At 46.8% G+C, this 24,621-nt stretch overlaps 1 protein-coding gene across 2 annotated transcripts in view; it reads left to right on the top strand.

Annotated features, from left to right (window-relative positions):
• LOC121567869 (neurobeachin-like) overlaps window positions 1-24,621 on the top strand; it is a 311,893-nt gene that overhangs the window by 128,868 nt on the left and 158,404 nt on the right. For both annotated transcript variants that reach the window (XM_045220277.1, XM_045220272.1), the window contains exons 33-37: window positions 129-280; window positions 4,275-4,401; window positions 6,787-6,914; window positions 16,151-16,212; window positions 23,466-23,530. In XM_045220277.1, the coding sequence (XP_045076212.1) occupies window positions 129-280; window positions 4,275-4,401; window positions 6,787-6,914; window positions 16,151-16,212; window positions 23,466-23,530 (534 nt within the window). The remainder of the gene's footprint in view (window positions 1-128; window positions 281-4,274; window positions 4,402-6,786; window positions 6,915-16,150; window positions 16,213-23,465; window positions 23,531-24,621) is intronic.

Raw genomic sequence — 24,621 nt, 5'->3', positions numbered from 1 at the left:
TGTATTTAATGTTTCTCTTAATAACTTAATGGGAGCATTACTGATGCTTGGTTCGGTCATTAGCTACACTTAGCTGCTGTGTGTGTGTGTGTGTGTGTGTGTGTGTGTCTCTCTCTCTCTCTCTATAGGAGTGTGGTGGTCCCAGTGAAGAAGCCTCCACCAGGCAGTCTGGCTGTGAACACGGTTGGACACGCATCCTCCAGCAGCCTGGCAACAGGCTCCACCCCCAACATCTTTGCTGCATCCTCCAACACCACCAAGAGCATGATCAACACCACCGGTAGGCCTACACCCATGGGCCCTGGTCAAATGTAGGGAATAGGGTGCAATTTGGGACTAATGCTTCTAGTGTATCCCACATCAACCCCTATGCCCTAGCCCCTAACACCTAGCCACTTGTGTATACTTGAAAGGAGTGGGTAGGTATGAGTAATATTAGTGACAATTCCACCTAACCTACAGTAGCTGAGTAATGGGGAGCTATTACTACCATACCAATATTATTGCTTACACCTATCTGATCCTGTCTTGTCTATATGAGGTGCCTAGGGGCTAGTGAGTAAAGGGTAGGGGCTAGGGGTAGGGGCTAGGGGATAGGGGGTAGGGGTAAAGGGATAGCGGTTGATTTAAGATTCAGCCTGACATACAAGCCCTCTGAAGGATGGTACACAGGGTCTCAGACCCAAGAGGTTACTAATAATACTCTACTAATGTGTTTGGCTGGTAATGTGGTTTATTTCCAGGGAACTGTTGCTCGTTGGAGTTCGTTAGTATTTAATTTGAGTAATTACTGCAGATCTTAATAACCCAGTGGGTCTGGAATGTGTCCTTTGAAGCCGGTCCAGGAATAGGAGCAGAATCTGTGTAGTGCTCTACTTTTAACCAAGGCCCATAGGGATCTGGTCAAAAGTGGTGCACTATATAAAGAATAGGGTGCCATTTGGGACACATCCAATTTGTTGCTCGGCTGGAAGACTGAGGTTTAATGGTGGAGTGTAGAAACTCATACTGAGCACCAGAGGGCACTCTCTACTGTTCTATCTACTGACAGGGCCAGGCTTGCTATACTTAAGCAATAAGGCCCAAGGAGGTGTGATATATGGCCAATATACCACGGCTAAGGGCTGTTCTTAAGCACGACGCAACGCGGAGTGGTAGTTGTAGTGTAGTGGTAGTTGTAGTGTAGTGTAGTGGTAGTTGTAGTGTGTTGTAGTGGTAGTTGTAGTGTAGTGGTAGTTGTAGTGTAGTGTAGTTGTAGTGTAGTGGTAGTTGTAGTGTAGTGATAGTTGTAGTGTAGTGGTAGTTGTAGTGTAGGAGTAGAGGTAGTTGTAGTGTAGAGTGCGTCCTAAATGGCACCCTATTCCATACGTAGTGCACTACTGTAGGGAATATAGGAGTAGGGCCTATGGGTCCTGGACAAAAGTAGTGCACTAAATAGGGAAAAGGGTTCCATTTGACTGTCATCTCCCCTGAGGCCCTGCTCCGTGCTGTTGAGCCCAGGGTCCCATGATGCAGCAGGCCTTCGAAAGAAGCCACTTAATACAGAGACCATTAGAGCTGCAACACCTATTAAATGTTCCTATCCCCTCAGTCAGTGTGCTTTCAGCTAAACCCAGGGGCTCTCCTCTCTCCCCTCCTTCCCATTCTCTCTCTTTCTCTCCCACTTTTCCATCTACAGTCATGGCCAAAATTGTTGGCACCCCTGAAATTTTTCCAGAAAATGAAGTATTTCTCACAGAAAAGTATTGAAATTACACATGTTTTGCTATGCACATGTTTATTTCCTTTGTGTGTATTGGAATAACACAAAAAAAACAGGAAAAAAGCCAATTTGACATAATTTCACACAAAACTCAAAAAATGGGCCGGACAAAATGATTGGCACCCTTAACTTAATATTTAGTTGCACACCCTTTGGAAAAAATAACTGAAATCAGTCGCTTCCTATAACCATCAATAAGCTTCTTACACCTCTCACCCGGAATTTTGGACCACTCTTCTTTTGCAAACTGCTCCAGGTCTCTCATATTGGATGGGTGCCTTTTCCCAACAGCAATTTTAAGATCTCTCCACAGGTGTTCAATGGGATTAAGATCTGGACTCATTGCTGGCCACTTCAGAACTCTCCAGCGCTTTGTTGCCATCCATTTCTGGGTGCTTTTTGAAGTATGTTTGGGGTCATTGTCCTGCTGGAAGACCCATGATCTCGGACGCAAACCCAGCTTTCTGACACTGGGCCCTACATTGCGACCCAAAATCCTTTGGTAATCCTCAGATTTCATGATGCCTTGCACACAGTCAAGGCACCCAGTGCCAGAGGCAGCAAAACAACCCCAAAACATCTTTGAACCTCCACCATATTTGACTGTAGGTACTGTGTTCTTTTCTTTGAAGGCTTCATTACATTTTCGGTAAACAGTAGAACGATGTGCTTTACCAAAAAGCTCTATCTTGGTCTCATCTGTCCATAAGACGTTCTCCCAGAAGGAATTTGGCTTACTCATGTACATTTTGGCAAACTGTAGTCTTGCTTTTTTATGTCTCTGTGTCAGCAGTGGGGTCCTCCTGGGTCTCCTGCCATAGCGTTTCATTTCATTCAAATTTCGACGTATAGTTCAGCGCTGACACTGATGCACCCTGAGCCTGCAGGACAGCTTGAATTTCTTTGGAACTTGTTTGGGGCTGCTTATCCACCATCCGGACTATCCTGCGTTGCAACCTTTCATCAATTTTTCTCTTCCGTCCACGTCCAGGGAGATTAGCTACAGTGCCATGGGTTGCAAACTTCTTGATCATGTTGCGCACTGTGGACAAAGGAACATCTAGATCTCTGGAGATGGACTTGTAACCTTGAGATTGTTGATATTTTTCCACAATTTTGGTTCTCAAGTCCTCAGACAGTTCTCTTTTCCTCTTTCTGTTCTCCATGCTTAGTGTGGCACACACAGAAACACAATGCAAAGACTGAGTCAACTTCTCTCCTTTTTATCTGCTTTCAGGTGTGATTTTTAGATTGCCCACACCTGTTACTTGCCCCAGGTGAGTTTAAAGGAGCATCACATGCTTGGAACAAACTTATTTATCCACAATTTTGAAAGGGTGCCAATAACTTTGTCCGGCCCATTTTTTTAGTTTTGTGTGAAATTATGTCAAATTTGCTTTTTTCCTGTTTTTTTTTGTGTTATTCCAATACACACAAAGGAAATAAACATGTGCATAGCAAAACATGTGTAATTTCAATACTTTTCTGTGAGAAATACTTCATTTTCTGGAAAAATTTCAGGGGTGCCAACAATTTTGGCCATGACTGTATAACCTTCTGTCCCTACCTTCCTCCCTCCTTCTCTGTCACTCCCCTCCCTCTTTCTCACTCTCTCTCTCCCCCTCCCCCCTTCTCTCTCACCCCCTCTTTCTCCCACTCTCTCTCCCCCCTCCCTCCCTCCCTCCCTCCTTCTCTCTCACCCCTCTTTACCCCCCTCACCCTCTCTCTCTCTTTTTCTCCCTCCCTCCTTCTCTCCCTCCTTCCCTCAGACCCCATTATTTCACCAGTTCTGTTCTGTTCTGTAGATGTTCTATGTCAACGTGACCCATGAACTCAATGACATGCATGTGATACCTGGAACGATGATGGATGGAAAACATCTTAATCGTATCATATTAAACATGTAACCCAATATTGGACTGAGTGATGATAACTATTGATATTTACAAGAAATGCAACAGATGTAGCTACAGTACAATGCACTGCGTTTGAACAACCAATTATAGTGAATTGGACATTAGACATTCATATACATACAATGGTCCGAGGCGGATGTCATTCCTATAGGTCGGCCCTGTAACTGAAACAGACCATGGGTAGATGATATGCAGCATAGTTGTATACTGTATAGTTGTATACTTGGGTATATAATGGAATTGTATACTGTATATTTCTATACTTGGGCATATAATGGAGGTGTATACTGTATATTTTTATACTTGGGTATATAATATAGTTGTATACTGTATAGTGCATGCTGTACTGTATAGTTGTAACTGTATAATGCAGTTGTATACTGTGTATTTCTATAGTTGGGTATATAATTGAGTTGTACGCTGTACTGTATAGTTGTATACGTGGGTATATAATGGATTTGTATACTGTATATTTCTATACTTAGATATAAAAGTAGTACGCTGAGTTGTATAGTTGAATACTTGGTTACATAATAGAGCTTCTGCTCACATACTTCTCTCAGTGTGACGTAGGTTGGTGTGTTTGTTCCCTGCAGGAGCTACAGACTCAGCCTCCTCTTCCTCCACCTCTTCCTCATCCTTCGTCAATGGGGCCACCAGTAAGAACCTGCCTGCTGTCCAGCCAGTGGCGCCCATGCCTGAAGACACAGTGGAGAACATGAGGTAGGGTCAGGGTGTGACAGTACTGTGTGTGTGTGTAGTAGGCAGATTATGCATTTCAGTGCAACAGATATATTCACCATATATCACCTGGAGCCACAGAACAGTGCATGTCTTTCTCTATCAGCATGTAACCGCTGCCTGTGGTGTTGTGTGAATGGTAATTCAGAGAAAACAGTGTGTGTTAAGGTGTGTGTGGAGGCTGTTGTGACCTTGACTCCTCGTCCCCACCTCCTGTAATGGTTTGTGACAGACATCTCTAGTGCTGCAGAGAGCCTGAGTACCTCTCTCTCTGTCTCCCAGTCCCACAGCCTCAACACATACACACAAACACAGACACACACTCACACACACACTCTCGCTCTCTCTCCCTTCTGCCCCCCTCTAAAGGAATTGCAAATCAGTTGCCATGGCAGCAGTAACCAACATCACTTACTGTAACCGTGGAGTCAATGATGGAAGTGGCGAGTTGCAGAGCTGTGTGTGTGTCTCTCACCTGGTTGCAGACATGTGTGTGATCATACTGAACTCTCATTTCAGTCCAGTCAGACTCACATGTAACTTGTTGGGTAGACAATAGACATATGGGCTCTGGTCAAAAGTAGTGCACTATAAAGGGAATAGGGTGCCATTTGGGACACAGTCATAATGACTGCTGCAATCTCTGTGTATTTCAGTGCGTTGCTCTGTGAGGTGGACGAGGATCTGAGAGTCTTTAGTTGGTCCCTGCCACGGGGCCACACAGAGACAGAGATGGCCTCCAGAGGTGCAGGCCAGTGTCATAGGCAAGCACTGTTTAACATTGCTCACACAGGTCTCACTGATGCACTCATCCCTTCACCTTTGTATTCTTCCCAGGAGGCCAAGGGGCAGAAGGCACTTTGCTTCTAGTCTCTTCTGGGCCAAGCCTCTCTCTCTCTCTCTCTCACTCTCACTCTCACTCTCTCACTCTCACTCTCACTCTCTCTCTCTCTCACACTCTCTCCCTCTCTCACTCTTTTTCTGTCTCTGTCTGTCTGTCTGTCTGTCTGTCTGTCTGTCTGTCTGTCTGTGTATGTTTCTATACTAGTGGACAGGCTACAGGCTCAAGGTAGTATCTCTCTGCTTTTAGATGCTTCCTGTATGGTTGCATGCCCCCTCCTTCCCAGGTTGTAGATAGATAGTCTTCTCGGGTCCCGACCCAGACCCGAGGGAAAACTTAACATTTTGGACCCGCTCAGGTCCCGGGTCGGGTCTCGGGTATTTGGGTTCGGGTGGACTCCTGAAGAACTCTGCTAGACACAGTCAGGGCTCTAAACTGTGACCAATTTGGCTGCATATGCCCTGGAGTTTTATGTTGGGAGCACCATTTAGACTAAAAAGAAAATCCTCAAAAAAATGCAATGCCTAACAATATTTAGCCGCAACACTCATCTCTACACTGCTCAAACAAGACAGGCTGCCTCCCGCTGCTGCTTGCTTCCATGCAGTTGCTGGGTCACACACAGATCCTTCCGTTTATTCTGTCAGCATGCTGTCAATTCATGCACTCAACATATTCTTCCAAAACAAGAGAGATGCTGCTTTCCACTTTGCTTCTTAATATGAATCTATGTTTTCTCTATTAAACTATTAGTTTGTGTATCTTGCTCTCAGCAAAATGTGAGTTAGTTAGTCTAAGGAAGCTGGCATGTGCTTAAAATAATGTTAATCATTAATGCTAATCGCTAACTAGCTAGCTGGCTAGCTTAATGCCATTTAGCTAAATTAACTAGCTAGGGCAAAGCAAATGTTAGCTCTAATACAGGTTGCTACCAGTGGTGGTGTAGATCAGCATGTTGTTTGTGCAATGGCATGTGCTGAAACAGATAGCCTATTCTAAAATCTTTGTCTAAATGCAACGTCTATTCAAATAGGATTAGGGTCGCCTGGGAAACACTGACCAACACTTTGGTTCCTACCCTGTCATAACTCCTACCTGGTTTTTTCATTTGTTGTCATGCCAAACAACACCAACAATATAATTAGAATAATCATTGTATTTCTATGATTCCAACAGTTCACAGAAGAATTTTGATCTATTTTCTAAATTAGGAGCACCAGTACTTTACTACCAATTATGTTATTATTTATTTATTTAGAGCCCTAGACGCAGTGTTCTGCTGTGTGTGAAGGGATGTTCTAACTCTCATGTACTAACCCAGGTGGAGGGCTCTACTCTGCTCTGCTCACCACACAACCCTACCCAACCTTATACTCAACTGTTTACTGTTGTTGTCTTTCTCCTCTCTCCTCTATCTCTTCCTCTCCTCTCTGACATCCTCTCTCTCTCCCTCGCTCTCTCTCTTCACCTCCCTCTCTCTCAACCCCCTCTCTCTCTGTATTTCCCTGTTCTGTTCTCTCCTACAGTATCACTACTAAGTTGGAGCGTGCGCTGGAGAAGGTGGCCCCACTCCTTAGGGAGATCTTTGTGGACTTTGCACCGTTCCTCTCTAGGACCCTGTTGGGAAGCCATGGCCAGGAGCTGCTCATAGAAGGTACAGGTGCTGTGTAGAGTCTCTCTTGTTACTCCTCCAACTGTGTGTGGAGTCCCTCCCTCCGTCCATCCCTCAGTCTGTCTGTCCTCTCCTGGCCCTCCTTATGTCCACTGGCTGCTGTGTCACTGCTGGATGCCTAGTAATGTAGCTCAGACAGGGCTACCACGCACACACACACACACACACACACACACACACACACACAGGATTAACAATTAATGGAGAGTTGACAGGTGTGAATGTTGTCTGATCCCTTCACTCAGCCTGTCTGTCCGTCTGTCAGAACGCTGGCCAAGCTGACAGATACACACAAACCTGACCACTGAGCGCGGACCGTGTACAGACCAGGCAAACACAACACACTTCACAAACACAACAGAGCCAGTATTCATAAAGCATCCCATAGTACAAGAGATGGGATCAGTCCTACTTTGAGATGCTTTGCCCAGACCTTTACCAAGGAACAGAGGCTGTTTTTCCTCCCAGGCTGAATCAGGGCCCTGGTGGAAAGTCTCTCCATTTAGTAGCAATTACCAGCCATCCATCACTCTAATTACCCGGGGTCGCGCCCCGAGTGCCCCCTCACCCACCCCCATCTCCCCTCCTCCTCTCCTCCTCACCCCTCCTCTCCCCCTCTCTAGACATGTTGTCAGTGTGATAATCATGTCCAGCCACCCTGGCCTGGCCCCTGGCCCATGATGCACTTGGAGTTGGTAGGGAGGCCCCTGGGCGAACAGAGCTGTCGTTGTGATGGCCTCTCCTCTCTCTGCCTCTCCTCTCCTTACCCTTTCCTCCCCTAACTCTCCTCTCTCTGCCTCTCCTCTCCTTCCCCCTTCCTCCCCTACCTCCCCTCTCTCTGCCTCTCCTTTCCCTGCCTCCCCCTCTCTCTATGACCCCCCCTCTCCTCTCCCTGCCCAGCCCGTCAGCACACTGCTCCACAATTTCACATTCACCCCAGTGATTTAACCCTGCCCTGCTCACAGGAGAGACCTGGTCAGAGGGGCATGTTTGAATAGAACACATTTAGTTTGTGTACCAGCGTATGGCCAGGGTCCATGGTCATTAGGCCAGCATACCAGAATACGGCCGGGGTCACTAGGGGCCAGGGTCACCCTACCACCTGACCCCCTGTGTCAGAGAGAGCTGAGTGATGGGAGAACTTGTCATTGCAGGAACAAGAGGTCAGCCGTGGTAGACTGTAGCTGTGTGTGTGTGTGTGTGTGTGTGTGTCCGTGTGCCTGTGTGTGTGTGTGTAATAGGTCATCTGTAGCTGTCTGTGAACTAGAGAGGGTCACATCCCCTGTTTACAACAGTCTCAGAGTCTCAGACCATGTCAGTGCTGTTCAAGAACAGGAGGAAGATTCACACTCTTCACATTATATAATAGTCCACATTGTCTCCATCCAAAATAGCACCCTATTTTCTATGTAGTGCACTTCTTTTGATCAAAGCCCATAGGGCTCTTGTCAAAATTAATCCAATATAGAGGAAATAGGGTGCCATTTGGAACACACACTTTGTCTCTATCTCAGTGGTTTGCAGGCAGCTATATTTTTGTATTATTGTAACATGTAAGGTAATTTACTGTTTCCAATCCTGGCAAGCTCTTTCTTTGCATCAACGGTAAAACAGAAGAGATGTTTGACATCCCTGAGATGGTCTGTCTGTGTGTTTATCAACATGTTGACATCTCATCCCTGGTTGTTGACTCGTGCTGTCAATCACACTGACTGACGTCTTCATGTAACCATGCCAATGGGCCCTGGCCCCACCAGCTCATAATGATTCCTCCAGAGTGTCTTCTTCTCTGGTAATGACTACAATGTTAGCCCCTCCCACATGTCATTGGAGAGGTTTTGTAGTGACTTACAGTTGAAGTCGGAAGTTTACATACACCTTAGCCAAATACATTTAAACTCAGTTTTTCACAATTCCTGACATTTAATCCTAGTATAAATTCCGTCAGTTAGATCATCACTTTATTTTTAAGAATGTGAAATGTCAGAATAATACTAGAGAGAATGATTTATTTCAGCTTTTATTTCTTTCATCACATTCCCAGTGGGTCAGAAGTTTACATACACTCAATTAGTATTTGGTAGCATTGCCTTTAAATTGTTTAACTTGGGTCAAACGTTTCAGGTAGCCTTCCACAAGCTTCCCACAATAAGTTGGGTGAATTTTGGCCCATTCCTCCTGACAGAGCTGGTGTAACTGAGTCAGGTTTGTAGGTCTCCTTGCTCGCATATGCTTTTTCAGTTCTGCCCACACATTTTCTATAGGATTGAGGTCAGGGCTTTGTGATGGCCACTCCAATACCTTGACTTTGTTGTCCTTAAGCCATTTTGCCACAACTTTGGAAGTATGCTTGGGGTCATTGTCCATTTGGAAGACCCATTTGAGACCAAGCTTTAACTTCCTGACTGATGTCTTGAGATGTTGCTTTAATATATCCACATAATTTTCCTTCCTCATGATGCCATCTATTTTGTTTAGTGCACCAGTCCCTCCTGCAGCAAAGCACCCCCACAGCATGATGCTGCCACCCCTGTGCTTCATGGTTGGGATGGTGTTCTTCGGCTTGCAAGCCTTCCCTTTTTTCCTCCAAACATAACGATGGTCATTATGGCCAAACAGTTCTATTTTTGTTTCATCAGACCAGAGGACATTTCTCCAAAAAGTACGATCTTTGTCCCCATGTGCAGTTGCCTTTTTTATGGAGGTTTTGGAGCAGTGGCTTCTTCCTTGCTGAGCGGCCTTTCAGGTTATGTCGATATAGGACTCGTTTTACTGTGGATATAGATACTTTTGTACCTGTTTCCTCCAGCATCTTCACAAGGTCCTTTGCTGTTGTTCTGGGATTGATTTGCACTTTTCGCACTGTGATGTCACGAGAGGCTGTGTCCTGGAGGGACGTTACATCCCCCTGAGGTGGCTGCAAACCCAGACAGCTATGGCTCCATCTGCTGGTATGGTCGGGAACTCCACCCCTCTATGGCCAATCTTCCCACGCAGCTGAAACAAATGAGGAGCTGATGAGCTGAAGGTTTGGGAAGGGAAGAGACACACTGAGGGAGTGTGTGGGGGGGTGAAGAGACACAGTCTCCAACCTGGGCTCTCTGGAGGACAAGAGTGCTGCACGTCCACTTCCATGAGGAATATAAGGATTTGGAGATACTTACCTTTGGGAAATACTCACCTTTGGATATATGCACCTGTGGAAATACGTGAGAGACATTTGGAAGGACTTTTTTGCTGGGTTGGCCACTAGCTGCAACGTGGACTACAGTAAGGCTGGGGAAAAGTTATCTGAGCGAGTGAGAATTATGATTCTGGATGTGGAAGAGACATCCCTGAACTGTTAACCCTTAAAGAGCCACAAGAGAACAGAATTTTGTTATATTTTCGTTAATTTCCCAAGACCTATAATAAAATCCTTGTTTTGTTTGAACCTTGTCTCCTTGCACTACTTGAGCAATCCCGCTGAAAGCTGTGTAGCCTCTCGTGACGTCACAGATGGTGGAGAATACGGGCACGCTCAAGCGTTAATAGTGCATGTCAGAGGAGGATACCGAAGGTTTGATCACCCAGTTTTCCAAGTTGGCCGTAGGCTCCCCGCCCGACTGAAATGGAGGACATATTGAAAGCCCTTGTTGCTGGCCAGCAAGCCCAGATGCAAGTAAACGTGGCTCTCTTGGAGGAGCAAAAGAAAGCCAACCTTCTGAAGGCAGAGGAATTGCAGTTGCAGAGACAGAGGGTGGTCCAAAATACCCGCCCAATAAAGGCAAGTGACTTTATATCTAAGATGGGAGCTACCGATGACATTGAGGCATACCTGCATGCATTTGAGGCCACGGCCACTAGGGAAGCCTGGCCCAAGCAACAGTGGGTTGGTCTGTTAGCCCCCCTTTCTAACCGGGGAATCGCTGAATGCTGTCCGGGACCTGGGCCCTGACCAGGTTACTGACTATGATGCCCTGAAGTCTGAGATCCTCAGCAGATATGGACTCACAAAGTTTGGTATGGCCCAGCGCTTTCACAGTTGGACCTTCCAACCAGACCAACCTCCTCGGGCGCAGATGCATGAACTTGTCCGAATCGCAAGGAAATGGCTGGATCCGCAGAGGAATACAGCAGCGGCGGTGGTGGAGGCCGTTGTGGTGGATCGTTACCTACGCGCCCTGCCTTATGAGGCAAAACGGTTCATCACTCAACAGGCCTTGACCACGGCTGATCTGACCGTGGAAGCTGTGGAAAAGTACCAGGCCACAGCGGAGATGCTGAATGCTTCCCGAAAAGACCCCAGGAGTGCGGCCCCACCACAAATGGGAAGAACCCGTCCAAAGGACCCCAAGGTCTCGAACCCAGCCACGTCAGGACTTATCCCGGCTCAGGGGGAGCCAGAAACCAGACGGGTCCAAGAAGAGTACACCAGGAGGGGGAAACTCGACAGTGTTACCGGTGTGGGGAGATGGGACATATCTCCTGGCAGTGTGGGAAACCAGCCGATGAACCTATGCCCACTGCGGAGTCCTCCAGCTCAGCACCCACACACCGTTTTGCCTCGCTCTTGGGAGTCGTAGATGGCGGCCCAGATCGACCCCCCCACCTGCCCGGTAACTGTGAATCACCATGATGTGGAGGCCTTACTGGATTCTGGTAGCCGGGCCACCCTGGTGCGTAAGGATTTGGTGGGCCCAACGTGTCTGACCCCCGGGGAAAGTCCTCCCAGTTTCCTGTGTCCATGGGGACACCAGAGAATACCCCATTACTGAACTTACAATGACCAGCACACGGGGAACCATACACACGACGGCGGGGGTGGTTGATTCCCTCCCCGTTCCTGTCCTAATTGGACGAGACTGCCCAGCCTTTTACCCGCTCTGGAGAGAGTCTCAGGAGAGGATAACCCGAGTACCTCGGAAACGGAGAGGCAAGACTCATCCTGGGAAGGCTCCGGTGCAATCCTCCGAGTTACTCACTCCCGCCCGGGCTCTGATAGGGATGGCAGGTGCCCAGACCGACACCGAGACTGGTCCGGATACGGGAGAAGAGAACGCAGCCCAGGAAAGTGCTCCGTTCTCCAGTGAAGAAGACGTCCCAGGCACCCAAGAGCTTCCCCCCTCTCACAGGCCAGTATGGTACGGCTCAATTACAAGATCCTACTCTTGCAAATGCCTTAAGAAATGTGCAGGTATTAGAAGGTGTAGTGTTAGGTGATAAGACAAACCCTACTTACCCCCATTTCGCAGTAAACCGGGGTTAGTATATCAGATAGTCAAGAAAAATGATGAAGTGCATGAACAGCTCCTCGTGCCACAGCCCTATCGGGCCACAGTACTCAACCTAGCACACACACACCCGCTAGGGGCCCACTTGGGGGTAGAGAAGACTAAGGAAAGAATCATGCAACGTTTCTTTTGGCCAGGAGTACACAAAGAGATAGAGAACTACTGCCGTAGTTGCCCTGAGTGTCAGCAGGTTGCGCCAAAGCCCACATATAGAAACCCGCTCATTCCCTTGCCCATTATCGAAACTCCTTTTGAGAGGATTGGATTAGACATAGTCGGGCCCTTACCGAAAAGTTCCAGGGGACATCAATACATTCTGGTCATTCTGGACTATGCATCCCGGTACCCGGAGGCCATTCCGCTGAGGAAGGCTACATCCAGACAAATCGCCAAGGAGTTGTTCCGTCTCTCAACTAGTCTGGGAATCCCAAAAGAGATATTGACGGACCAAGGGACTCCATTCATGTCCAGAGTGATGAAAGAACTCTGTGCTTTACTGAAAATCAAACAGCTGAGAACCTCGGTCTACCACCCCCAGACAGATGGCCTAGTCGAACGTTTTAACAAAACACTAAAATCCATGCTGCGGAAAGCGGTAGGGGAAGATGGGCGCAACTGGGATCAGCTGTTACCCTACATATTATTTGCGGTGAGAGAGGTACCTCAGTCTTCTACTGGTTTTTCACCCTTTGAGCTCTTGCTTTCCTACAGACCCAGAGGACTGCTCGACATCGCCAAGGAGGCCTGGGAGGAGCAGCCATGCCAACAGCGGACACTGATCGACCATGTCGGGGCTATGAGGGAGAGAATGAAGGCCATCTATCCCATGATGCGGGAACACCTGGAGGCCAGTCAGCGGCAACAGCAAGCCTCCTACAACAGATCTGCTCAACCCAGGGAGTTTAAGCCGGGGGACAGAGTGCTGGTCCTGGTGCCAACCGTTGAGTGTAAATTCCTGGCAACCTGGCAAGGACCATATGAGGTCATTGAACGCATGGGAGAAGTAAACTACAAGGTGAGGCAACCAGATAAAAGGAAAACTGAGCAGATTTATCATGTTAACCTTTTAAAGAAGTGGCACGCCAGAGAGGCGCTGTTCAGCTGTCTACCCCCCCACAGAGACCAAGGAACCGGCGCGAGAAGAGGTTCAGCTGGGTCCAAATCTGTCCCCACATCAACGACAGATGGCCCTGGAACTCGTGGAGCAGAACCAGGATGTCTTCTCCTCCCTTCCCGGTCACACAGAGGTGGTCCAACATGAGATCCGCACCATGCCTGGCCGAACGGTAAACCAGCGCCCGTACCGCGTGCCAGAGGCTCGTAAAGTGGTTATACAGAAGGAGGTAAGGAAGATGCGGGAGTTGGGAGTAATCGAAGAGTCCCACAGTGCCTGGGCAAGTCCCATCGTACTAGTTCCCAAGCCAGACGGTTCAGTACGATTTTGTAATGACTATCGAAAGTTGAATGAAGTGTCTGAATTTGATGCATACCCAATGCCTCGTGTCGATGATTTAATAGACTCCTTGGGGGCATGCTCGTTTCCTAACCACTCTTGATCTCACAAAAGGCTACTGGCAGGTGCCCCTGACCCCGGCGTCTAAGGAGAAGACAGCCTTTGCCACCCCGGAGGGGCTCTACCAGTATACCCGACTTCCGTTTGGTCTCCACGGGGCACCTGCCACGTTCCAACGCCTGATGGATCGAGTCCTTGCGCCCCCACAAGAGTACGCAGCGGCTTATTTGGATGATGTTGTTATACAAAGTCCGGATTGGGCCAGCCACATACCCCGGGTACAAGCGGTGCTGGATTCGCTCAGGGAAGCAGGGCTCACGGCAAACCCGAAGAAGTGCAAGCTGGCCTTCAGTGAGACAAACTACCTGGGGTACACCATTGGGCGGGGGTTGGTCAAACCACAGGAAGCCAAACTGCGGGCCATACAGGACTGGCCGCAGCCCATCACCAAGAAGCAAGTAAGGTCATTTTTGGGCCTCGCTGGCTACTATAGACGCTTTATTGCAGATTTTGCTACCATAGCTGCACCGTTGACGGAGCTGACGACCAAACGCCACTCACGAATGGTGAAGTGGAACCCTGCGGCGGAGGCGGCTTTCCTCAACCTGGAAGCGAGCACTCTGCTCCAGTCCGATCCTGGTAGCACCAGACTTCAAGAAGGAATTCATTGTCCAAGCGGATGCTTCGGAGGTGGGTCTGGGTGCTGTCCTCACCCAGGCACATGACGGTGAAGAACATCCCATTCTCTACCTAAGCAGAAAGTTACTTCCAAGAGAGAAGAACTATTCAACGGTGGAGAAAGAATGTCTGGCTGTAGTCTGGGCCCTGGAGTCCCTTCGGTTCTATCTCCTGGGCCGACGTTTCATGGTGGTATCTGATCACGCCCCTCTGCAGTGGATGGCCAAGAACAAGGAATCAAACAGTAGAGTAACCAGATGGTTTTTGAGCTTGCAACCGTTTAACTTTTCTGTTGTCCACAGGGCTGGCAAGCACCACGGCAATGCGGACGCCCTCTCCCGGCGTGATGCCTTCTTCGCTGCCTTTACCCGACGAGGACGTCGGTCCCGAGGAGGGGGATGTGTGATGTCACGAGAGGCTGTGTCCTGGAGGGACGTTACATCCCCCTGAGGTGGCTGCAAACCCAGACAGCTATGGCTCCATCTGCTGGTATGGTCGGGAACTCCACCCCTCTATGGCCAATCTTCCCACGCAGCTGAAACAAATGAGGAGCTGATGAGCTGAAGGTTTGGGAAGGGAAGAGACACACTGAGGGGAGTGTGTGGGGGGTGAAGAGACACAGTCTCCAACCTGGGCTCTCTGGAGGACAAGAGTGCTGCACGTCCACTTCCATGAGGAATATAAGGATTTGGAGATACTTACCTTTGGGAAATACTCACCTTTGGATATATGCACCTGTGGAAATACGTGAGAGACATTTGGAAGGACTTTTTGCTGGGTTGGCCACTAGCTGCAACGTGGACTACAGTAAGGCTGGGGAAAAGTTATCTGAGCGAGTGAGAATTATGATTCTGGATGTGAAAGAGACATCCCTGAACTGTTAACCCTTAAAGAGCCACAAGAGAACAGAATTTTGTTATATTTTCGTTAATTTCCCAAGACCTATAATAAAATCCTTGTTTTGTTTGAACCTTGTCTCCTTGCACTACTTGAGCAATCCCGCTGAAAGCTGTGTAGCCTCTCGTGACGTCACAGCACCAAAGTACGTTCATCTCTAGGAGACAGAATGCGTCTCCTTCCTGAGTGGTATGACAGCTGCGTGGTCCCATGGTGTTTATACTTGCGTACTATTGTTTGTACAGATGAACATGGTACCTTCAGGTGTTTGGAAATTGCTCCCAAGGATGAACCAGACCTGTGGAGGTCTACAATTTTTTTTCTGAGGTCTTGGCTGATTTCTTTTAATTTTCCCATGATGTCAAGCAAAGAGGCACTGTGTTTGAAGGTAGGCCTTGAAATACATCCTCAGGTACACCTCCAATTGACTCAAATTATGTAAATTTGCCTATCAGAAGCTTCTAAAGCCATGACATCATTTTCCGGAATTTTCCAAGCTGTTTAAAGGCACAGTCAACTTAGTGTATGTAAACTTCTGACCCACTAGAATTGTGATACAGTGAATTATAAGTGACATAATCTGTCTGTAAACAATTGTTGGAAAAATTACTTGTGTCATGCACAAAGTAGATGTCCTAACCGACTTGCCAAAACTATAGTTTGTTAACAAGACATTTGTGGAGTGGTTGAAAACCGAGTTTTAATGACTCCAACCTAAATGTATGTAAACTTCCGACTTCAACTGTATATGAAGGCACTAGGAACTGTTGAGCCAAGTAAGACTGTCCTGTGTGTTGTATGACAACTCTGCTTCTAACCCTCTGTCCCGTCCTGCCCTGTCCTGTCTGCCCCGCCAGGTCTGGTGTGTATGAAGTCCAGCACCTCTGTAGTGGAACTAGTCATGCTGCTCTGCTCTCAGGTGAGATTCTCTCTTTCTCCTCACATCTCCCTCATTTTCTCTCCCTCTCTGCTTCTTCCTTCCTCCTCACACATCCCTCTCTTCCCCCCACTCCCTCCCTTCTCTCGTCTCTATCTCTTCCGCCTTATTTTTTGTCTCCTTCTTGCCTCCAAATCTCTCCTCTCCTCCCTGTGATGGACTATAAAGATGAGGCTGCTTCCAGCTCCAGGTCTCTGGGTCGTTCCACGAAATGAGTCCCTTTTGCATCCCTTTTTAAGTAGAGATTGTGCACCAATATTCCATTTTAAAAGCCTGTTATGTTAAATGAAGTGCCCTTTTAATATAGACCACATTGAAAACTCAATAAATCTGTGCCAAAATTCCCTCTGTGATTTCTAGCAAGATTTTAACCCACTGAACCCCAAAATGTCTCCAAGTTTTCATCATCATTGTAAAGCCCTAGTTATTTTGTTGCTTTGACAGTCATTTCTGAAGATTATTATTTATTTAATGTGATTAGTGATTCATTTTAAGAAAAAAACAAAAACCTTTCCCTCATTTTAAGGTCAACCCGGTGACATGAACTGAACTCTTGCTTTAATATGTTAAAACTATTTCTATTTTTTTCAAAAGAAACATTGAACATCTAATAGTCATAGTGTAATCATTAATCGTAGTGGTTAAACTGGTTCTACTTTATTTGGCCATTTTGTGGTGTTTTCAGGGTGAAAACTGAGTGGGTCGAGCATAACACGTCAACCCTGTTACCCATAGATAGACAGGCTATAAATGTTTTATCAATTTTAAAAAAAATGTGAAGCTTGCATTCAATTTCCCCTCCGTGTTGCACACAACAATTCCCCCTGTCACAAGGGGATTTATGGCTGATTTAAGATGAAGTCGTCAACCCTGTAAAGGTCAACCCTGTTACTTTATTTTGTACTTAATAGGCACTAACTATAGTATTTTATTTATTTAACCTCTTGAGATGGTAAAACATGTTTTTTATTAATTTGAACATGTGCTCTTCATGACAATGTTAAAATTAGGTGAAATCAAAAGTACTTTTTTTCCATCAAGTTATAGTACCGAAAGGGACTCAGTTCGTGGAACGACGCCTCTGTGATTATACCATTATAAGTTCTCACCACCACCCTCTCCCCTTATCTCCTCCCTGTCCCCTTATCTCCTCCCTGTCCCCTTATCTCCTCCCTGACCCCTTATCTCCTCCCTGTCCCCTTACCTCCTCCCTGTCCCCTTATCTCCTCCCTGACCCCTTATCTCCTCCCTGTCCCCTTACCTCCTCCCTGTCCCCTTATCTCCTCCCTGTCCCCTTATCTCCTCCCTGACCCCTTATCTCCTCCCTGTCCCCTTACCTCCTCCCTGTCCCCTTATCTCCTCCCTGTCCCCTTACCTCCTCCCTGTCCCCTTACCTCCTCCCTGTCCCCTTACCTCCTCCCTGTCCCCTTATCTCCTCCCTGTCCCCTTACCTCCTCCCTGTCCCCTTACCTCCTCCCTGTCCCCTTATCTCCTCATCTCCTCCCTGTCCCCTTACCTCCTCCCTGTCCCCTTATCTCCTCCCTGTCCCCTTATCTCCTCCCTGTCCCCTTACCTCCTCCCTGTCCCCTTATCTCCTCCCTGTCCCCTTATCTCCTCCCTGTCCCCTTACCTCCTCCCTGTCCCCTTATCTCCTCCCTGTCCCCTTATCTCCTCCCTGTCCCCTTATCTCCTCCCTGTCCCCTTACCTCCTCCCTGTCCCCTTACCTCCTCCCTGTCCCCTTATCTCCTCCCTGTCCCCTTATCTCCTCCCTGTCCCCTTACCTCCTCCCTCTCCCCTTATCTCCTCCCTGTCCCCTTACCTCCTCCCTCTCCCCTTACCTCCTCCCTCTCCCCTTATCTCCTCCCTCTCCCCTTATCTCCTCCCTGTCCCCTTACCTCCTCCCTCTCCCCTTACCGCCTACCTCTCCCTTTACCTTCTATCTGTCTCCTTATCTCCTCCCTGTCCCCTTATCTTCTTTCTGTCCTCATAGTGAATCAGCTTCACCTCATGTAAAGCTGTGTGGGACTGATCACCTCCTCTAGTTAAGCCCAATGGTGTACAGTGCCTTCAGAAAGTATTCATACCCCTTGTCTTATTCCACATTTTGTTGTGTTATAACCTGAATTCAAAATGGATTAAATCTTTTTTTTACTCGCCCATCTACACACAATACCCCATAATGACAAATACTTTGTAGAAGCACCTTTGGCGGCGATTACAGCTGTGAGTCTTTTTGGACAAGTCTGGAAGAGCTTTGCAAACCTGGATGGTACAATATTTGCCCATTATTCTTTTTTAAATTCTTCAAGCTCTTGATTTTGTATCATTGCTAGACAGCCATTTTCATGTCTTGCCATAGATTTCAAGCCAATTTAAGTCAAAATTGTAACTAGGCCACTCAGGAACATTCAATGTCAACTTGGTAAGTAACTCCAGTGTAGATTTGGCCTTGTGTTTTAGGTTGTTGTCCTGCTGAAAGGTGAATTTGTCTCCCAGTTTCTGTTGGAAAGCAGACTGAACCAGGTTTTCCTCTATAATTTGCCTGTGCTTATAGCTGTATTCCATTTCTTTTTATCCTAAAAAACTCCCTAGTCCTTGCTGATGACAAGCATACCCATAACATGATGCAGCCACCACCATGCTTGAAAATATGAAGAGTGGTACTCAGTGATGTGTTGTGTTTGATTTGCTCCAAACATAACGCTTTGTATTCAGGACAAAAAGTTAAGTTCCTTGTTGCAAACAGGCTTCCTTGTTTTCACTCTGTAATTTAGGTTAGTATTGTGGAGTAAATACAATGTTGTTGATCCATCCTCAGTTTTCTCATATCACAACTATTAAACTCTGTAACTGTTTTAAAATCACCATTGGCCTCATGGTGAAATCCCTGAGCAGTTTCCTTACCTTCTGGCAACTGAGTAAGGAAGGACGCCTGTATCTTTGTAGGCTGTAACACAACAAAATGTGGAAAAAGTAAAGGGGTGTGAATACTTTCTGAAGGAACTGTATGTAAACCCTGGATTGCTGATCCTATGTATTGGCCATTGAGAGGCTTTGAAGCCACCGGTCGGCCATATTGGCACTCCCCAGTAGGAGCAGTCCTCCATAGGAATGAATGGAATTCTACAGTATTTCAAATAAATGTTTCAAGGACAAAATTATATGTATTTAAGTATAATTTTTTTTGTATTGGGGACAGTAACATTAGCAATAAAAAAGTATACTTTAAGGAATTGTTTTAATATATTTTTAATTTTACATTTTTATGTTTAGCTCACATAATATAATTAAAAAGTATGCATTAAGGTGTCTGAAATATAAAAAATGGGGCAAAAATGAATGAAGACATTAATAAATGCATCTCTAGAGCTTCCAAAATACTTTTTACAATGGAGGGGGAGTGCCAAGACATCGCCCCCTATCAGTCATCTAGTGTATATATAAATAATTGGTTAAGCCTCTTATGTCTCAAAGGGTCATAGTCCCAATGTAGCAGTTAGAACAGGAGATAGTTAACATACCTTCTGTCTGCAGGGCCAGTCAGTCAGTCCATAAGGAAGGCATTAGGTGGTGCCTCTCTCTCTGAGTATCCAGTCTGCAGGGATGGAGGCTGCAGTAGGAGGCACAGTGTCCAGAGCCCAGAGCCCCTGCAGCGACGCAGCCGGCCAATCCTGCAGTATGGAGCCAGTCAGCCCGTCAGCTCCCATACATATCCATGCATTTGTTATTAGAGGGATGAGATTAAGGAGCATTCCTCTCTCTCTACTCACACAACCACCCGAGCCTTGCAGTAGTGAATCATGCTGTTACTGCTGTTCTTTTGAAGTTTCTGAGGGAATGTTCCCTTCGTCTTACTCTCTTCTGGCTGTCTGTCTGTCTTTCTGGAGGCTAACCTAGCACTGTGGCTCTGGGATGTCTACCTTCTCTTCCCAGCTCCTGGATTTACTGAGGTCTGGGAGTGTCAGCGAGCCGTGTACCCCCCTCACACAGTCACCCACCCCACATATTCCCCCCACCCCCGACACAGATAGTATTACTGCGGCTCCAATAGTTTCTGCCATTAGAGTTCTCCTGGAATGAAACCCAGCCTGAGATATCGACCAGTCAGAGAGGCTGAAAGTGAATCTGCTTGGCCTGAGTTGGAACCACAGCTTTATCCAGCAGCACTGGCAGGGATGGGCACAGTGGAACTCGTTATTCCTGATCTGATTCCATCAGTAGTGACTTTCCTGTATGAGGTTAAGACAAGTCTGTATGGGGCTAGTACAAGGCTGTATGGGGCTAGGACAAGGCTGTATGGTGCTGGGACAAGGCTGCATGGGGTTAGGACAAGGCTGCATGGGGCTAGGACAAGGCTGTATGGGGCTAGGACAAGGCTGTATGGGGCTAGGACAAGGCTGTATGGGGCTAGGACAAGGCTGAATGGGGCTAGGACAGGGCTGTATGGGGCTGGGGCTGTATGGGGCTAGGACAAGGCTGTATGGGGCTGGGGCTGAGGCTGAGGCTGTATGGGGCTTGGACAGGCAGCAGACTCTGTGTGTCTTCACAGACAGCCTGGTGAATGAAAAGGTCAAACAGCTCTGTTTCTTGTAACAGCTTAAACACACAGGGGATCTGCAGTGGAGCCTGGGAGATTTACTGACAGAGAGCGTCCAGATGTGGAGAGCAGAGCAGATAAAAGACTACAGCCTCGCTCTGACAGCCTGGATTGAGACGCCACAATACTGCTGTCTGCCTGTCGCCTACTGACGTCTGGGAGTATGGAGGGCTGCAGAGGAACAAGAGGCTTGTGTGTAACAAACAATTTAAAACTATGAAATTCAGGACCCCTTAACCAATAGGATAATTTTCCAAGGTGAAACACTCCCAGACACCACAGATAGTCAGCTTTTCTTATCTGAGCTCCTGAGCCACGCCCCCTCCCCTGGCTGCAGGTCAGCCCATAGCTAGATGTTCTGGGTTCTGTTGCAGGTCAGCCCATAACCAGAGGTTCTACAGGTCTGCCCATCGACAGAGGTTCTACAGGTCTGCCCATAGACAGAGGTTCTACAGGTCTGCCCATAGACAGAGGTTCTGCAGGTCAGCCCATAGACAGAGGTTCTGCAGGTCAGCCCATAGACAGAGGTTCTGCAGGTCAGCCCATAGACAGAAGTTCTGGGTTCTGTTTCTCTGCATCTACATGAAGGATCATATTACTTCCTCCTGGAGAAGCATGTCAGGCCTAATTTCCTTCAAACAGGCAACAATGGGCTTTCCCGAAATCCCTGCCATCACAGCACAGCCCCTTTGGAGCCCTGCTGCGCAGAAGAAGAAAAAACCAGTAGGGGAAGTAAACATCTGAAGCTCCATCCCACTGTAACGGTAACCAGAGAGTTTACTGTACTGTAACTCAGCTAGACAAGATAGAAGATCCCATCAGTTCAGGCTGAGTTTTCCCCCTCCTACCTGATGTCACTGTCCTGGCGCTGCACGAGACACATCTGCTTTGATTTCCGTGTTTATTTTTGTCACGTGAGTGTGGTGCGTGCAGATCCTCAGAAGACTGGCCGAACATGAGCCCTGTCCAAATCAGTAACAGCCTATTGTAGAGCGGATACTGTAGCAGAGAGAGAGAGAGATGTGGAGATCAGATGCCCAGCATATCAGCACTGTCTCTCTCACTTAACGTAACGTAATGTGAGGTGGAACTGTGCTCTCTAGCCTGGTCCAGTCTGTCACATACTACAGCAACTATGGCACTAACATGCTACCATACACTATTTAGTCAATGGCAATCTGCATTCACAACTTTTAATCCCAAAGTCCTTTGACTCTTACATCCCAAACAATATGTTTGTTTTCCAGTCTTACTCTTCTGCTACAAATAACTAAAGAGCATCACCCTCTGTTCCAATAGGCCGTCTGGATTTTATTACCATTTCTGAGATGAAGAATCTCATTTGTTAGCCTCTTCTATGCGTGAGATTCAGTTGGTTTTATACCTGACACTTGGCTAGCATTGAAAACTGGGAACCTTTTCCCCTTTTATATTCCTTCTCTTTTTTTCTCTTTCTATTTTGAACTGTGGTCTCCTCTGTTTTCCCTTCCATTTGCTCCTCAGTGAGTGAGCAGAGAGCCCAGGTTCCCACAGTGCAAGGCCCTCTCCTCTCCTCCGCTCTTTCTCTCCTCCGCTCCCAAACGGCTTTTTAATCATTCCCAGACCGGGTAGTGATGGTGATGGTGAGAGGGTGGGGAGTGCCGTGGCCCCGGGGCTGCAGCCGCTCTAGGCTCCGGCTCCACACTGCAGTAGATGGCTCTCCTATCCTCAGTCATCTGTCAGTGTGCAAACGGAGGAAATGGCTGTATTTAAGGCTGAGGATACAGTTTCATCCCCAATTACATCTCTCCTGTGTTTACCGATCTGTTCACAGAGGAAGGTCTCATCCCAAATGCCACCCTATTCCTTATTTAGTGCACTACTTTTGACTAGGGTCCATAGGGCTCTGCTCAAAAGTAGGGCATAGCATGCCATTTGGGATGCATCTGAAGAAAGGAGGCACGCTCACACATGCAGGGCAGAGATTCGGCTTTTTATAGCCAGCGCTTCTCTTTGAAAGGATTCAACGACCTTAATGCCTTCTTTGTTTCCTTACTTCAATATGCGATGCCCATTTGAATTGCAGCGGAGACTGGCCATGCAGATAGATCCATGTGTTTCTCAGAGACCCTGTAGCATTTTATAGCATTGCTGTTTTTATTGTACATGTTTTTTTGGTTTTGGAAATATTTTTCTGATTTGTGAAGCTTTCAGGGCAAAGTGTTCCATAATCGTTTTTTTATTACTATGTTATTGTTACTTTATTGCCTCCCTATGATTTTTATTGAAAATTAGCCCATTGATATGTTTTTATAGCCATCGCCTAGTAGCGCTGATTAGAATGTAATGAGCTCTGGGTTTTTACGTCTTTAACTGTTTACAGACTGAGTTAGAATAGCAAAGGCGAGAGCAGACAGCCCTGTCTCTGAATTTGAAGTAGGAGTTGTTAGTATACACACAAGCTATCAGAGAAGAATATAGTATCCTAATCCAAGTAAAAAAGTTTTTGCCAAAGCTGAATCTCTCCAGCGTCTTGAAAAGGTAACCCCACTCAACCCTGTGGAAGGCTTTGTCTGCGACATACAGGCACAGAGCCAGTATAAGTAACTAACTATCCAACGTTCTTCCTCTCCTCTTCTCCTCCTCCTTCTGTCTCAGGAGTGGCAGAACTCGATCCAGAAAAATGCCGGCCTCGCCTTCATCGAGCTCATCAATGAGGGAAGGTAGGTATCATATTCACACGCTCGCACGCACCCGCACACACACACCATATGTTTTACTATCCTTGTGGGGACCTAAAATGTATTTCCATTCAAAATCCTATTTTCCTTAACCCTAACCCTGAACCTAACCCTAACTCCTAACCCTAACCCCTAACACTAATTGTAACCCTAACCCAAACCCTAAACCTAACCCCTAAACTTAAAATAGCCCTTGTCCTCGTGGGGACATGGGAAATGTCCCCACGAGGGAGAATATTCCTTGTTTTACTATCCTTGTGGGAACTTTTGTGGATTTACGGTACTCACACACACCACACACCACACACCACACACCACACACACACACACACCAGCTCTGAGCAGGTTGTTCGGTTCAGTGGCAGCACTGCCGGTGTGTGGTGCTGTTCTGTGTAGTGCAGCATGTTAGACTTTTTGTGCTCTATAGGGGTTAAGGTAAATAAAATTGGTGTGACAGAGTGATGTAACAATATCAACACAATAGCAGTCGAGGTATACCAAACCTTTTTTGATATACTAAGAGGACCGTTATTAGCATGTTTTAACCACTCCTATGTAAATGGTAGATTATCTGACACTCAAGAAGAAGGTCTGATCTCATTATTACTGAAACAGGATACAAGTGGAAAATATAAAGATCCAGTCCATTTACAAAATTGGAGGCCCCTTACACTTCAGTGTTGTGATACAAAAATCCTAGCAAAATGTATAGCGCATAGAATTAAAAAGGTATTGTCGGATATTATTCATTCTAATCAGACAGGTTTTTTACATGGAAGATACATTGGAGATAATATAAGGCAAGTATTGGAAACAATAGAACACTATGGAAAATATGGGAAACCAGGCCTGCTATTCATAGCAGACTTCGAAAAGGCATTTGATAAAGTTCGACTGGGGTTTATATATAAATGCCTGGAGCATTTCAATTTTGGAGAATCTCTTATAAAATGGGTCAAAACCATGTATAGTAACCCTAGGTGTAAAATAGTAAATAATGGCTATTTCTCAGAAAGTTTTAAACTGTCAAGAGGAGTGAAACAAGGTTGTCCACTATCGGCATATCTATTTAT

The sequence above is a fragment of the Coregonus clupeaformis genome, chromosome 6 (genome assembly GCF_020615455.1).
Source record: "Coregonus clupeaformis isolate EN_2021a chromosome 6, ASM2061545v1, whole genome shotgun sequence".
Classification (NCBI taxonomy): Eukaryota; Metazoa; Chordata; class Actinopteri; order Salmoniformes; family Salmonidae; genus Coregonus; species Coregonus clupeaformis.
The sequence above is the reverse complement of the archived record's forward strand: the minus strand, read 5'-3'. Positions and strand labels throughout refer to the sequence as shown.